The following is a 15,473-nucleotide window of genomic DNA, read 5'->3' as shown; positions in this document are numbered from 1 at the left end:
ATGTTTTAACATCCAGTTGCAGTGAAAACAAAACTTGAACAGTCCAACATCCTCTAATACACATTCATAACGTTTCAAATGGATTCTGGTTCTTTGCAAACACGATTTTCCTAAATCCGTGTCCAGTGAATCCAAAAAAAAGAAAGAATTATTTTACAAAACGTAGTCGAATAATTCTGCCTCGTTTGCTGACTTCCTCCTCAGGACTTCTGCATCTCTTATGAATCTTTGCATTAAAAAAAAACACCAGAGCTGATTACACTCCTCTTTCTCTCTCTGCTCAGTATTGTTCTCCGTGTGACGGCGCCCTCTGCTGGCTGCTCCCTAAGTGTCACCCAATTTTTTGATTATATTTGGTGACACTTAAAATTCGAACTCGCAGTTTCACCTTTGTTCTTTTGCACGTGGAGACGAAACCCCCTCGCACCTTTTACTGTACTTCAGCTCCGTCTGACAGCCGCCGTTACACTTGTTTATATAAACTGCAAAAAAAAGACGTACACGGTTAGTATTGCAAACGGTTTATTTGTAGTAAATGAAAAGTGTGCCATTCAGTGAGAGGGAGAAAGAAAGGGGGGGGGGGGGGGTGTCGGGGGACGGTTGATGTCTTTGGTCCAAACTCTGGCAGAGAGATAGTCGATGAAATCGGCGGGAGACGAGAAAAAAGGCACTTGAGTTTTACAGTTGTCTCAGAAAAGGGACACTGGGTCTTCAACTGGAAGAAATGAACCAACTAGATGTTTTAAACCTCCATTAGTTATTATGCCTAATATGAATATCACATACAAAATGCCCTATGTGAGCACAAAAAAAATTATATAGCTACATATATGTATATATACAGTGAAGGAGTCGGAAAGTAAGAGAGAGAGAGAGAGAGAGAGAGACGGGAGGTGAAGTGTCGGATTCATCTCCTTTGGAAACGTTCACAGGCTGAAAGAGAAAAAGAAAAAGGCAGCAGCTTCTTTCTTTTTTTTGTCATTTTAAACAGGACGAGATTTTTTCTTTGGCGATAATCTAATAATTTCCTACGGTTTGGAATGTGGAGCAACGAAAAAAAAAAAAAGTGATTAAAGTGAGACAGAGAAAACTTTGATCAAACACGTTCCGGCGTCTCGAAGACACGAGTCGCTGGAATAAAAGAGGACTCATGGAGAAACTAAATTAAAAATTTCCAACAACTTCAGTCAATAATAATAAAAAAAAATCTCAACCCCAGGAAGCACTTAAAGGAGCAGTTTGACATTTTAGGAAATACACTTTTTTTCTTCCCGCTTTCTCACCGAGAGACGATAAGTTGATTCATTCATTCATCTTTTTTTTTTTTTTTAAAGCAAAATAATATTCACTTGATCCAGTTTCTGAAATGTGAATATTTGCTTCGTTTCCCTTATTTTCTTTTCTTCTTCTTCTCTCCTCTGCAAAAAAACCCCTCAACAACTTTGGGGGTTTAACTGCTGATCAGACAAAAGCGAGGATGATGACAATGGATTGGTTGCAGCTTTACTTTCAAGGATTTCTGTGTTAATTACTTGACAAAGGCAAAATAAAAATAAAGATATTTGGTGACAACATGACGGCCGTGATCCCCCCTCCCCCCTCCACGTGAAACTGATTGTCGTTCAAAGCGTTGCTTTACGAACCCTGTTTAGACGCGATGATCCCGGATGGATTGACACTGAACATTCGCTCAAATCCAAACCAGTTCTTCTTCTTCGTCCCTGAAACCGTCTCTCTCTCTCCGGTGGAACTGAAAACATCTCACTCGTGCAGTTTGTCCGGGAGATTTTTTTCCTCGCGTGGCGTCTCTTTTGTTTTGTCTCTGGACAAAACAGAAAGCAAAGAAGCGTATTTCCAAAAATGTAAAACTCCTTTTAAGTCCAAGTGTAATTTGTTACAGCACAATTTTTTCCCGAAGACTACAAACACGTTCGCAAACTGCTTATCTCCACAATATAATCTTTACTGGAGTTTTATCTTATATGAAAAAACAAACAAACAAAAAAATACCTCCCTGTGATCAGAAAACCTGAAGAAACAAAAAATAGGGAAGAAAACTAAAATAATATTTTTCCAAAACTTCCCTCTTTTCTTCCAAAAGGCCGCTCGAGGGAAGACGACGCACGGCGAAGATGCAGCAATAACGTGACGGCCGGTTTTCACTCGACAGCTTCGCACAAGATAAAGAGACGAGGCGGCGTCCCGGTTACTAAAGAGCCCGCTGCGAGAAACACCGGCTCGAAAGAACAGGTCCGTGTCAGAAGGTCGGCGATGAGGTAAAGCTACGAAGAGAAGCTTCGCTCCGTCGACCGCCGGGCAGCGTTTACTTGGAAGCGATAGAAAAGATCCGCTGCAGTTCGAGGAAGAGAGGATCTTGAATCTTATTCTCGCACACATTTATGAATCGCCCGTCGCGACGCAGACGTCCGTGTTTCTACGAAGGCAAGCGTGAAGTCTTCTCTGTGGCCGAAGGCGAACGTCATTAAATGCCGTTCATGTGCATAAAACAAATTTTTTTAAAAACTGTCAAGCACTAAACTACGAAACATCGTGCGGACGGTTTCCTTCTGTTTTGGGTTTTCAACACATCCTATGACGTCGATCTACAAAAAAACAAAAGCTAATGAGCCCTCGCTTTGTTCGGAAGCAACTGACAACGAGCCGAGAAACCACGACACGCGTGGAAAAAGTCTGCGACGTCACCGCCCGGGGGGGGGATGTTTAAAGGAAACATATTGTGAAATCCAATGATTGGTTCTCTTTGCCCAGAGTCAGATGAAAAAGATTGAAGACGATGCTCGTGTCTGCTCGGTTGGTAAATATGAAGCTGGAGACGAGTAGTTTAGCTTTAGGACACAGTGACACTGCGTTCCATTATATTAACCAACCTCCGAGTCGGAAGTTGCAACTGGAACGCAGCATTGGTCCCGACTCACCACACAACTTGTAGTTTTTACATGTACGAAATGAACTAGGTGTGACGGGTAACGAAGCGGAGCCGCTTCCTGTTTCTTAGCCGAGCGAAGCAGCTGCTGCCGGCAGCTCCGCCACTAGAGATGGATACCACTACTTCCTGTCTGCCGACTCTCGGCCCGTCGGCAAATGAGCTCATTTCCAAAATCGATGGGAACTAATTCCTTTAAGAGCGACGTTCACAGAACAGTCCTCTCGAACACGTGTAGCGTGAACAAATTCCCTACTGTCGGTAGCAGCCACAAGAAAAGCTCTGGATTACACTCTGATATGTTTTTTACCTTGTAAAGATTGAACAATAGTCCGTAGTGTTGATTGCACGTCGACTCTCCTGGAGACAAAAAAATCCCTGTTTTTTCCCCGCACTTTTTCACTTCGCTTTCCTCGGTGAAGGCAATGAAATGGTAAGTAAAAGAGTTGAGGTGCAAATTCAGAGAGCCGACATGAGCCACAGCAAAAATAGAAAACGAGCGAGTTCAACTTCAATGGTGCTCAGATTGTTGCCGACGATCCTGTCGGGCTCTGGCAGATGGCTGAACAGAGAGCGACGACAGCGTAGCGACGAGGAAGCTAAAGATAGAAGACAATTTCCTAAACCAGGAAGAAGGAGAAGAAGAAAAGAAGAAGAAGAAGAAGCGCGACGACAGAAGAGTGAGGAGCTTTTCAAGTCTGAAGGATGGACTGATGTCGAGAGGCGGCACTACGACGGCTCCACGGATGGATATATGTAAACATGTATTCTATTCTTCATTGGAAGGAGTTAGTATGGAGGGAGAGTGTGCGGAGGGAGGGAGGTGAGGGGGGTTTGATCAGGACGACGACAGCGTCTTTCAATGTCAAGGGCAGGGCGTCCGCGGAGGCCGCTGGGGCAGCCCGTTGTGGGTCGGTCGGTCGGTCGGGGCGTTGTGGGTGGACGAGGAGGAGTGGAAGGGGGCTCTCGAGCTGCCGGACTGCTGCGACGCGTGACCACCGCCGCCACCGCTGCTGCTGCCGCCGCCGCCGCCGTCGTGGTAGCGGTGGTTCGCGCGGCCGGCGCTCCTGTCGTGGTACGAGGAGCCGCCGTTGTACCGCTGACCGCCCGAGTAGTAACCCTGTCCCGAGAACGTGCGCCGGTTGCCATGGAAAATCTGAGGGGAGAATTAAAAATTATTTACATCCGAGAAGAGTGAGGCTTAGTGTGCAATTAAAGGTATAGAACTGCTCCTCAGCTCACCTGTTTGTTCGGCGGGGGCCGGTTTTCACTGGGGGCGCTCTGGGTCTGGGTGGGAGGAGTCTCCGGCAGGCCGGGGCTGGCGACGGTGGACGACGTGGAGCTACAACGGGAGCGATTTGAGTATCCAGTATGTGGGTGGTAAACTGTGGAACAGACGAGCAGGTTAAACCACCGATCACACGAGCCGAGACCCGGTCACACGATCGTTAAATCATAGATATTTCCTGCGAGCGTCGCGTTACCTGATCCGAACCCGGTGATGCTCGTCTTCAGAGGCTCGAGGTCAAACGTGAATCTCACGGCCTTCCCGAGGTCCTCGTCGTATTTACGTTCGCTCACAAAGTGCTGCAAACCACAACAACAACCCAGACACACTGTGTGAATTATTTCATATTAAATGAAACATTAAAACACTCACCGGGAGGCTGCAGGTCGATGTATTTCAAGTTGCCAAGAGCAAACCGGCGCTTTTACCTTGATGTCCGCTCGCAGTTCGCTCAGCTGCTCCTCGGACATGGACGCCGACTTGTCCGTGAGCCGCCGCAGCTGCTCGGCTCGCTTCTGTCGAGCGTCCAGAATCATCACTGGGGCACAGAGGTCAAATGTGACGTTAGGCAGAGGTCGGGCTCGTTTTCATGCTCAAAGTTGAAACCTTCAGCGTTTTTAATCTTCTCTTCTCAGACATATCGGTCGGTTCAGAACTAGTTGTCCTTGTATATCTGGTTTGTCCTCGACATCAAAACTCACTCTCAAACCTTTAATTAATGCTAATTCGGTCGAGTCACGTGTTTGTACGTTCGTCTGATCCATAAGTGATGTAGTGAAAATCTCTTGGTTTTGGATAAAAAATGATGAGACTATAATAAATTGTGATGGAAATTGTATATATTGCTGAAGTTTATCTTTTTACTGCTGCACACTGAAGCTCTGCAAACAGAAACTTTCGTTGTTTTCCAAAAACATTGACAATATAGTTCTATTCTATTCTATTATGGACCAAGTCATGAGGCAGTTGATTAGGAAAACGATGGCAGAATGATTGATAATGAAAATAATCAATAGCTGCATCCCTGAGCATTTACACAATAAGGATGAATAAGGATCATGATTTCCTGGACTGTGATCCAGAACGTATTTTTCTGTTCAGCCACAAATTAGCACACGTGGATTCTGTGACAGAGTTCAATAAAACACGTCAGTCGTCCTCAGGGAGCAGATACACAGATGGACACAGTCTGAGGGGAAATCTGGCTTTTGAAAAGCAGAAGTGGTGGTTTGAGTTTCTCAGTTTCCCCCTCAGTACACACTGAGGACACCCTCCACAAAGACGCTGAGCTGCGAGTCTCCCGCGACACTATTCACTGGACCACACAACACTCGACACTGCGAGGACAGAGGATAGAATGGCCTACTTGTACAAGTATGCACTCCTGCTCTGTCATGTCACGCGCACGCACGCACGCACGCACGCACGCACACACACACACACACACACACACACACACACACACACACACACACACACACACACACACACACACACACACACACACACACACACACACACACACACACACACACACACACACACACACACACACACACACACACACACACACACACACACACACACACACACACACACACACACACACACACGTATGTTCCAGGTTTATCAGAACCCCTCGGGGCTCCGCTGCGTGTTTGAAGAAACTGGGACTGGCTGTTCCACAACAATTTCTTTTTACCGAATCGTCCGGAAGTGACCGAGGTCACATTCCCGGGGCCGTGGAGTCGGGTGAGCACATCGTTCGACTGACACCAGTGGCTTCTGGGTGATACGTGACAATCAAGAGCTTCGGTTCAGTCTATTTACTGGAGGAAAATAGTACTTACTGGCCTCTGCTTTCACTTTGTCCATTTCTGAAAGAAGAGTCACTTCTCTGTCCATTAAACTAGAAGAAAGAAAGAAAAAAAAAAGAGAGCGAGAGAAAAGGGTCAGATTGTCCTCGTTGACTTTGCTCCGAGATTACAGAGTGGTTATGACAACTTTAAACAAACAGAGGCGGCTGCATATTGACTCAGACAGAGGCAGTGTCGGTCAGCGACACCGATGAAACAGCGAGAACGATACAGTACAAGATGCATTTGGTACAATATTTAGGCAATGATACACAAGAAGAAGTGGTGGGTGCGCTGCTGCTCTCATACCATTTTCACATGATGCTGGATTATCGAATTGTAGTATTGATATTACACAGCAGTTTAATTTCTGGTATCTGTGACGAAACACAGAAAGCTCACGTTCCAGCTGCAGGTTTTTCTTAACGATGTTCACACTACACGACTTTCGCAATAGTCCGATCGATGTGCAGTTCACACAACACGAGTCCTGCAGTCGTTGCGAGTGACCAAAAGGTCACAAACACAGTGATCGCTCACCGGGAGTAAACCCTCAGTTTTCGCCGATTCATCGGGACATTTAACCTGCTAGAAATCTCGTCGTAAGCGGCGACGTGTCTCGAGTGTTTGAAGACTTCACGTGCATCGTTTTGTCGAAATAACCCAGATTTGGCTCCGATCTGTTTTTCTTCCTTTTGTAATGTTTGTCATCATGTAAACGTTTCTTGGCCATATGTAATATTGACTGAACCGAAGCTCAACATATGGAGGAACAGTCTGTTTCCCATTATGCAATGTTCTGTCCTAGTATCATCCAGTAGGAAAAAGGTAAAAAAAAAAAAAAGGCCCTTTGACTCACTGATGTTAAAGAAAACCTACGAAAAATTGCAGCAACGCCCAAAACTCTGAAATGAAACTCAACATGAACTAAAGAAAAACTATCACCAGACACATTGTCCCAGGAACTAACCTGGAAATTAAAAGTGCCTTTTGTTCGCGTGTGTTTACTGTTCAACTGCAACTGAAGAACCAGGAAGATCAGCGAAAATGAGAAGATGAAAACATCCTCATAAGGACGCGACATGATTTACATCTACTGAGACTCACGGTTGAGTAGCTAGGTAGAAATTTAATTGGCACTTATTTTGATAATCTGTTAATCTTTTGGCTCATTTCGAAAGAAAAATAATTAGAAATATTGTCAGGTTTTAGCTTCTCAAACGCGGGCATTCGTTGCTTTTAGACTGTCAGATAATTGTTTTCTCGGTTTTTGAATACTTTAAAGGCAATTTATCGATAAACATAACCATCAGATTAACTGTCATCAGTGATCTTCTATCTGAGGACGGGAAATTATTTTTCAGTCATCGTCCCATACGCGAGTCAAATTCTTTCATTCTGCTTCTGCGTGGGTTGTCGTTTGATCACAAAGTCACGGTGAGTGAAACCTCCTTGTCCAGCTTTTACGCTGCGGTTTGATAACCATGACACTGCTTCGAAACTGACTACTCACTACTCACAATCCGACACAATTTGAAGCATCTGTGGCATCTGTGTTTGTGCAACTGCTGACGACGAGCCCTGCAGCTATCGTTCCTGATCCACCCGAAGGACTGAAGGGACTTTTTCTTTATTTCCCTTTCATTAGGGAAATAAATTTAATCTGGGGCCCTTTTTTTTTTCTGTTGACGGGCAGGATTAAGATCGCGAGTTCTGAGACCACCACATTTTGGCCCTTTCACACTTGCAATTTCGGTTCAAACAAGGTGTGTGTGTGTGTGTGTGTGTGTGTGTGTGTGTGTGGGGGGGGGGGCGTACCAGCTCTGGAGTTCGGCAAACGTCTGTTTCATCTTCTTGATGGACGAGTCCATCTCCTCCTTGACCACCATCCTGTAGCGAGTCAGCGAGACGGTGCATCTCTGCAGGTCCTTCATGGAGCGGTCGATGTTGGAAGCTGAGGGGCGGACAAAAAAACAATTACCAGTGACCTGGTTACAATCTACATTCAGGGGGAAGATTATTTTGGGGGTTATTTTAGCGTTACGGTCATCTTACCGATCTTCTTGACTGCCTTTGGTCCGTGCTCATCGGTGGCGGAAGCTGATGAGGAAGTGGTGGGATGTGAATTGAAGCCTGGTCTGCGTCGGGACTTGTTGCCACGGGGACCCTGGTGATACTTCCCCTCTGGCTGCGAGGCCGGACTCGGAGCTCGGCCTTGACTTTCTGCCTCTGCGCCTGTGGGAAGACGCACGGTCATTGACAGCAAATTACAACAAAAAATTAAAAAGATGATTCTGAAAACTGACTTTAGCCCCAAAACTGACAAAAACAGGGTTCAGCCAGAATAATAAACCAAAGATTCTCATTAGAGACAATGAGCTTTGCTTAATATTTCCTATTCAAGTGTCCCTGCAATCTTTAAAATGAAAAAAAAATATATTTCAATCACCTTTTTGTATGTGGCGACGGAACTTTTTTGATTAGAACAGTTTTGATTTTGATATGGACATGAATTTTAAAAGTAAAATTTGACATTCAGCATAATATACTCAGTGATACAAAAAACGACAGAAAAGATATTAGGGATATTATCAATTTTTATATTTTTGTTGATTAGTTGTCTTACTTTTTTTTGGTGAAGTTTAAATTATAAACCAAACTAAGTGTCAAAGTCTGCAACTAATAATTATTTTCATCATCGATCAATCAAAAGTGTATTGGTAGAACATTATGATGTCACAATGAAGCTGATCTTTGACCTATTGGATGCAAAATAGATTAGATCGATAGATACTTGATTAATTCTGAGGAAAAACTTTCTTATTAGAGATTTGTATGAAGGTTTTCTCATAAATATCATATGTATTCTCTGAGTTGTGGCCAAAAACACGTTCTGTTTTTTTCTAGGTCACAGCACGCATGAACTTTGACCATTCTAATCACGTCACCATCGAGTCAGAGAGAAAGTTTGAACCAGATCTGAAGCGATTCCCTCGAGGCGTTCCCAAGATATCACGTTCAGGGGAACAGGACAGATTCAGAGAGATTATTTGTCATTTTTTTCTGTGAGAACGAACCAGTCCTGACGAACTAATCCTTCCTCATCATTCCTCACATTAAGTCCACAGAGCTGTTCTTACCGGTGGTCTCAGATGTGGCGGGTTCAGAGTCCAGCTCTGCTGCATCCAGGGAGGCAGAGTCCAACTGTTCGCTCAGCGAGTCCAGTGACTCTCCGTCCATCACAGATCCATTGGCGTGGAAGCCGTTCACCTCGTCCTTGCCCTCGCCGGGCGGCGAGGCCTCGGGTGGAGCGGGCTCCGCTGAGGTCTCGGGCTCGGGCTGCGGCTTGGGCTTCTTTTTCTTCTTGGGCTGGACATGGAAATATCAGTGTCAGACTCCTTTTGTTTCGTTTCCTCTTTGTTCTGTTATCTCTTTCCTTATCAAGTGACTCGAGTTGTTTTGGGTTCAGATCAAAAAAACTTCCATTAAACCATAGTTCATAATAAACGAGGGGCACTTTCTGGCTCATACCTTCTTTTTGCCGGTGACATTCCACTCTTTCAGGATCTCAATTGCACTCCCTACGGCACAAAGCAAACAACGATGACGAAGGTACTCAGTGACACGACAGATTATTTATATATATATATATATATATATATATATATATATATATATATATATATATAACCTTGCAACACAAACACATCCTGGCGCTGGAGAAGCCCTGAGGCGTTTGTTTGGACAGTAGGAAAGTGCTCAAAGTCAAACAAAGCCGTCTGACGTGCGGGTACAACCTCCTGCTTCTATTATTAAACCTGCCAAACCTACGGCATGTGCGTGTGTGACGCACAACTTCTGAATGCAAAGAGCATGGAATGCTTGACAAAAAAAATAATTTAAATCGCTCTCAAGGTGAGGCACACGCACTGTGGGCAGCAGGCCAGGACAACAGACTTAAACTGTTGGGATTATCTGTGGAATTCCAGAGGCACCGTCGGAGTGTTTGTGGAAGTGGGCGTTACACAAAACCAGCACACACACGCAAGCAATAAATCTTGTTCTTACAATCTTACAATCCCACTAGTTTAAAATGGGAAATAGTAGTGTGGCGTTTATACAAAGAAGCTTAAAGGGTCAGCCATTTCCCCGACGAGCACCGACGTCACCGTACCTTCCAGGAAGGCTTGAACAGCTTTGTCGACGCAGTTCTCGAAATGCTGCAACACCAGCACGATCTCATTGTTGCTCTTGTTGGGGACAACCGCTCTGACAGCACCGATCTGTACAGGAAAAAAAAAAAAAAAAAAGCGAAACAGAAAAGCACAAAGTGTGTGAGAGGAACAAGGTTTAAACACCATTTTAAATAACTCAACATTTACTCTAGGTGTTGTTGTTTCACACTTGAACGTCCAGACCAAGGTGTGAACCAACTCTCCTGTTTCTGATCTGGTTAGTCTGATCACGTTTCCCTTTTTTTGCGAGCACACTAAAGCCCCTTCTAGACAAACCTACGTCCTGCTGCGGTTCCCCACACTTGACTCCGATTGGTTTGTAGACGAGCGTGTCTTCAAATTCAGCCTTTTCTGTTTCCAGTTCTTTCTTCTTCTACGGCAGCTCGCTGCCTTCCCGTTTTGCATTTTAGCATATTTCAACCTTTTTTTGTTCTTTAAAAAAAGTGTTTGCAGCCGTGACATTACTTCTTTACAACTTACTTACAACGTAAAACATGGAAAAACCCACAAAACATGAGTAGAATCCAAAATCCATAAAACCTTACGTTCAATTCGCTCCATTACAGATTAACAGCTTTAAAGAGGCAGAGGGCGACCTTTCAAAAAAACAAAAGCGAACCAACTGCAGGCTCTTTGTGTTCGGCCGTGTGGACACTTCTCACCTTCTCCTTCATCCTCTCGGCTGTTCCTCCCTGGGACATGGCCATTTTTGACCGAGTGTCAAACACCACCCCGGACGTATCTGAAAAGAAAGAAAGAAAGAAAAAAAAGAATATGAATTCTAATCTCCATTTCCTCGTCAGGCCTTAAATCTAACTTGCAAACGATTACTGCAGATGTCGTTTGCAAAACAAAACTCCGTCCAAGCGTCTTGAGAGATTTGCTGCAGAGAATCAAGTTCATCCACACGAACGAGTCACGGAAAACTGTTGACTCTTTTTTGAGTTTGAAAAAGGATTTGATCTTTTCCTGCAGGCATAATTTGACTGAAACAACGCTCACGGCAAAGAAAGGACGACTCCGGCAACACGGAGGTAAGAGGACACGTTGCTGTAGTTATTCAAGCACAAGAAGCAAAACCACTTATGCAAATACAAAGCAACACACAAATAAAAAATAATAATAAGCATCACATCTGTGTCTGAACAGTCTGGAATCTGCGTCGGATTAAAATGATTAATAACTGCCGAAGGTCTCCAGGCAGACATTCCTGCGAGAGGTAAAGACCTCGGGGTTCGTTCCACCGAAGGCAGAAAAGGAACTGGGCCGTTGAAGAAACAGCTGAGTGTGAGGAGTCTTTGGGTAAAGTCCAAAGATAATCCATGGTCAATTATAGACAACACAGGAGAAAAAAAAACGACAACAACAGCAGCTGGACCCTTGTAAAGGTTGTTTTTCATCCTGTGCATGATGGAAGTAGGTTAATGTCACTGTAAATGTCCACAGTCATAATTCAGAGAATACTCCTGTAGTTGTATGGAAGAACAGTTACACAGGTTTGATGAATTCATGCTGTAGCCATGAAAACACCAATGATTTTTTGACTGAGAAATTCTGACTAGGGCGAAAACTCATTTTCATTATTGATCATTTTTTCAATTAATGGATTAGTCGTTTGGTTCATAAAATTGTAAAAAATGACGATCATGTTTCCCAAAACCCCAAGATGATGTTTTGTTTTGTCCAAACATCAAAGATATTTAGTTCACTGTCATAGAAGAGAAAATAAACCAGAAAATATTCACATTTAGGAATGTGAAAATCAGAGAATTGTGACTTCCCCCCCCCCATAAAAACTACTTGAACCAATTAATCGATTATCGAAATAGTTGGCAATTCATTCATTATTCAATCACTAATCGATTAACTGTTGCAGTTCTAATTCTGAGTTTACAATTTATGTGTACAAAGCAATACATACAGTTTTCTATTTATCCCAATTCTCCTGTAAAGAGTTGATGCAATAAATGAATACATACCCCTTTAAAAAAGTTTATTCAATAAATCAATACGTACCCCTTTGGCTGTTTTTCTTTGCCATGTTGTTGCGCAGATGTATCCGAGAAATGCTTGGATTTGTTCTTCCCTCCAGACGGTGAAATAACCGTCCAAAGCAGCTGTGAGCTGGTGCTCGAGCGATGGATCAGAGTTCTTGTCGTCGCTCTTGCCTTTACAGTATATTTCTACTTTTAGAGACGAGGCTCACGACCGGCAGGAGGTCTGGAGCGACGAGACGTCCAGATCAGTCCTCCACCGTTTAGGGCAAAGATTCAGGTTTTCCTCTGGTTCCTTCACCAAAGTTGATCCAAGTCTGTGTCAAAAAAAAAAAATGGAGAAAAAGAAAAGTCAGCTGTGCAATAAGAACTTGTGATGGCAGGTTCTCAAAGATAGAAAACAAACTTACTGCACTCACGTTGTTGTGTGACACAAAAAAATATGCCAAACCAGAACCTTTTCATTTTCCCCCTGGCTAAAAGAATATGAATGAAAAACCGTTTTCAATGAATCATTGTCTGTGTGGCGGAGCCGTTCCCCAGAAAATCTGATCTTAATATCGTCCTTGGCAGAAGCGCTGAATTCAGTTTTGGGGGAGAAAAGCAAAAAGTTATTTGGGGCTTTGGAGCAACACGTCCTCGGAGGGTTATTTCCTTTTTTCTCCCAGCAGGAGCAGTGGGTTGATAATGTTCTGGGGGGAACACAGACGACATATCGTTTATCCACCGTCTGAGCGTCGTTAACGGACCGGTGACGACTGTAAATCTAAAATATTTGATTGTTAACAAAATTGGCACGATCACAAAACTACCTCGAGTTTTTGCCTGCATCCTGAAAACTCGTGGCCTCGGACGCTTAATGAATCATCAATCATCCAATTATTTTTTTTGGAATGCGAAATGAAAATCTTGTTTTGACTGTGTGCCTTTTGGACGAAATTTCACCTCAACATGTGGTTCTAATAATTTCACCTTTTCTTTTTTATTGGGATCCTGTAAGTCAAACGGTACAGTGGCTACTGAGGATGGAAGCCGACCGGCCCCGGACTGTCGCAATCATCCTGCAGGAGGCCGCTTGTTTGTTTTTCTTTGGCAAATGTTTTCACTCCAGAATACGCCAACAAAATTCGGTAAAACTTTATGGGCATTTCTTATTATTAGGTTAATATTTTTAACACCCACAGAAATATTTTAGACGATATCGGCTTCTCCCTGATATCGATATTAGGGAGTACAAGACTTCTGATACCGATACATTGGCCGATTTTTATATATATATATATTAATCTGTCAGTGATTCCTAAGATTTCCTTATCAAACCTTTCTGACAAAGAAATTGAATTGGGGCTTCATATTTTAGTTTAACCATAAACTTTAGCAAAAATAACTCAAATAAATATTTGAACTTGAATTAAGGAAATAAACATGATTTATTTTATGTAAAATATAACCACAAATGCAACCCCCCCTGCATTGCTTATCCTGTACACTAAAAGTTTTCATAAGCGCTGATACCGATACGTCTGTGAAAGACTCATAACCGGAACAATAATTATGGGACATCTCTTAAACAAATCTTGGGTTTGCGTGCGTGTGTCTTGGAGACGGTGTCATCACATGCAACTTATCTGACATATCTGATTTAATTACGTTCCCCCACCTTGAACCAATCTGGATCTGTGCTTTTATGGGGCCAGCTGTTTTTTCTAGGTTTCACTTTCCTGGTTCTGCAGAAAGGGAAACTTAAAAAAATTGCTGAACAAACCCACACCCTCCTCCTCCTCCTCCCGATCAGGACTTTGCATGACACACACACACACACACACACACACACACACACACACACACACACACACACACACACACACACACACACACACACACACACACACACACACACACACACACACACACACACACACACACACACACACACACACACACACAAAATCAACAAGTGACACTTAACTGGCCAGTCATGCAAACACAACCCTGGTACGAGAGGCACCTGTGTTGATCAAGAGGGAAGGTGCTCGAGTTCTTTCTCAAGAGGTGTCCCGACCCCTGCATGGTGGGCAGTGATGGGTGACCAGCTGTGTAAAGGGGAGGAGCTCACCAGATTATGAGGATGTGAGAGGAGCTTCCTGTCAAACTGATGGCTCTCGACCCGGGCTGAAGATGTTCGATAGCCCTAATTCAACCAGGCAGCGAGCCAATCAGATGTCGATGCCTGTCACCTGACGCCACCGCGTCGCTAAACACCTCAAGACGATAAAAAAAACCACACCTTCTCATTGGTTGTTAAAAAATAGATATTTATACAACACACACACACACACACACGGGGTTTCCCTTTAAATCTCGACGACTCGCAGGTTGAAAGAAGCCAAACTCCGTGTGGACGTGAAGCTAACTCAACAACCTGACTGGCTCACGTTTCTTTCCCCCGCCAACAAACATATTCTACATTCATTTCAGCATCATTTCACATTGTTATTATTATTATTATTATTATTTTATATTTCTTTGGGGGGGTGGAGCTCGAGTCCGGAGGTTACGTTCACGTTAGCTAGCTAACGTCACCGAACGTTGCCTGATTAGCTTTGCGCAGCTTTGCGCAGCTCTGCGCCGCAGTCACACACACACACACACACACACACACACACACACACACAAAAAACACTTCACGTTTAAAAAAGATCACAACTGCGACACAGACTCAGCGCAGCATGAAGAAGAAACGGATTTATTGTTATGTCTTTCCATCTCAACAGCCGGACCTGATTGTTAGCTAGCACGCAGCTAGCGGACTGTTTGGCTTCTTCTTTTTTTCCCCCTTTTTTTTTTTTCTTTTTTGATTCAATGCTCTGCTGCGAGGCTAACATCGCTTAGCAACTCGGTTGCGCAAATATAGAAGACTATTGAGACATTTCAGGGATCAGGTCGCCGCTGGAAAAAAACCTCAAACAGGATTAAGTACGTACTTGAGAGTTGGCAAGAGAAAGCTGTGCAGCAGCAGCAGCAGCTTCTGGACACGGTTCCTGCAGCTCCACCAGCGACAGAGTCTCCGCTGCCGAGTGTCTGCTGCTGGAGAGACGCTCCTCCACCAGCCCGCTGCGAGGGTTGCCAGGTTCGGACGCGTCGAATCCCCCCTTT

The 15,473-nt window shown here is 44.0% G+C and overlaps 1 protein-coding gene across 2 annotated transcripts; it reads right to left on the bottom strand.

Annotated features, from left to right (window-relative positions):
• Positions 1–509: 509 nt before the first annotated feature.
• spats2 (spermatogenesis associated serine rich 2) lies at positions 510–15,473 on the bottom strand. Of its 2 annotated transcripts, XM_035644109.2 has the most exons (14): positions 15,302–15,473; positions 14,434–14,579; positions 12,340–12,634; positions 10,986–11,065; positions 10,263–10,371; positions 9,620–9,669; positions 9,229–9,457; positions 8,144–8,323; positions 7,907–8,042; positions 6,083–6,141; positions 4,661–4,770; positions 4,429–4,531; positions 4,187–4,329; positions 510–4,100 (listed from the first exon to the last, which is right to left on the bottom strand). In XM_035644109.2, the coding sequence occupies exons 3-14, from the start codon at positions 12,362–12,364 to the stop codon at positions 3,810–3,812; spliced, it is 1,515 nt and encodes a 504-aa protein (XP_035500002.2). In that variant the 5' UTR covers positions 12,365–12,634; positions 14,434–14,579; positions 15,302–15,473; the 3' UTR covers positions 510–3,809. The 2 variants fall into 2 exon arrangements, with proteins under 2 accessions (XP_035500002.2, XP_035500000.2); XM_035644107.2 differs by lacking the exon at positions 14,434–14,579.

The sequence above is a fragment of the Scophthalmus maximus genome, chromosome 3, assembly GCF_022379125.1.
Source record: "Scophthalmus maximus strain ysfricsl-2021 chromosome 3, ASM2237912v1, whole genome shotgun sequence".
Lineage (NCBI taxonomy): Eukaryota > Metazoa > Chordata > Actinopteri > Pleuronectiformes > Scophthalmidae > Scophthalmus > Scophthalmus maximus.
The sequence above is the reverse complement of the archived record's forward strand: the minus strand, read 5'-3'. Positions and strand labels throughout refer to the sequence as shown.

What these genes read in the sequence shown, in the direction of transcription:
- spats2 (XM_035644109.2), bottom strand. Translation starts at nt 12,364, where the DNA reads ATGGCAAAGAAAAACAGCCAAAGGG. An exon ending in AAAGGCAGTCAAGAAGATCG is followed by an intron (nt 8,043 to 8,143) that starts GTAAGATGACCG and finishes TCCGCCCCTCAG; the next exon opens with CTTCCAACATCGACCGCTCC. An exon ending in CAAAGTGAAAGCAGAGGCCA is followed by an intron (nt 4,771 to 6,082) that starts GTAAGTACTATT and finishes TCTGTGCCCCAG; the next exon opens with TGATGATTCTGGACGCTCGA.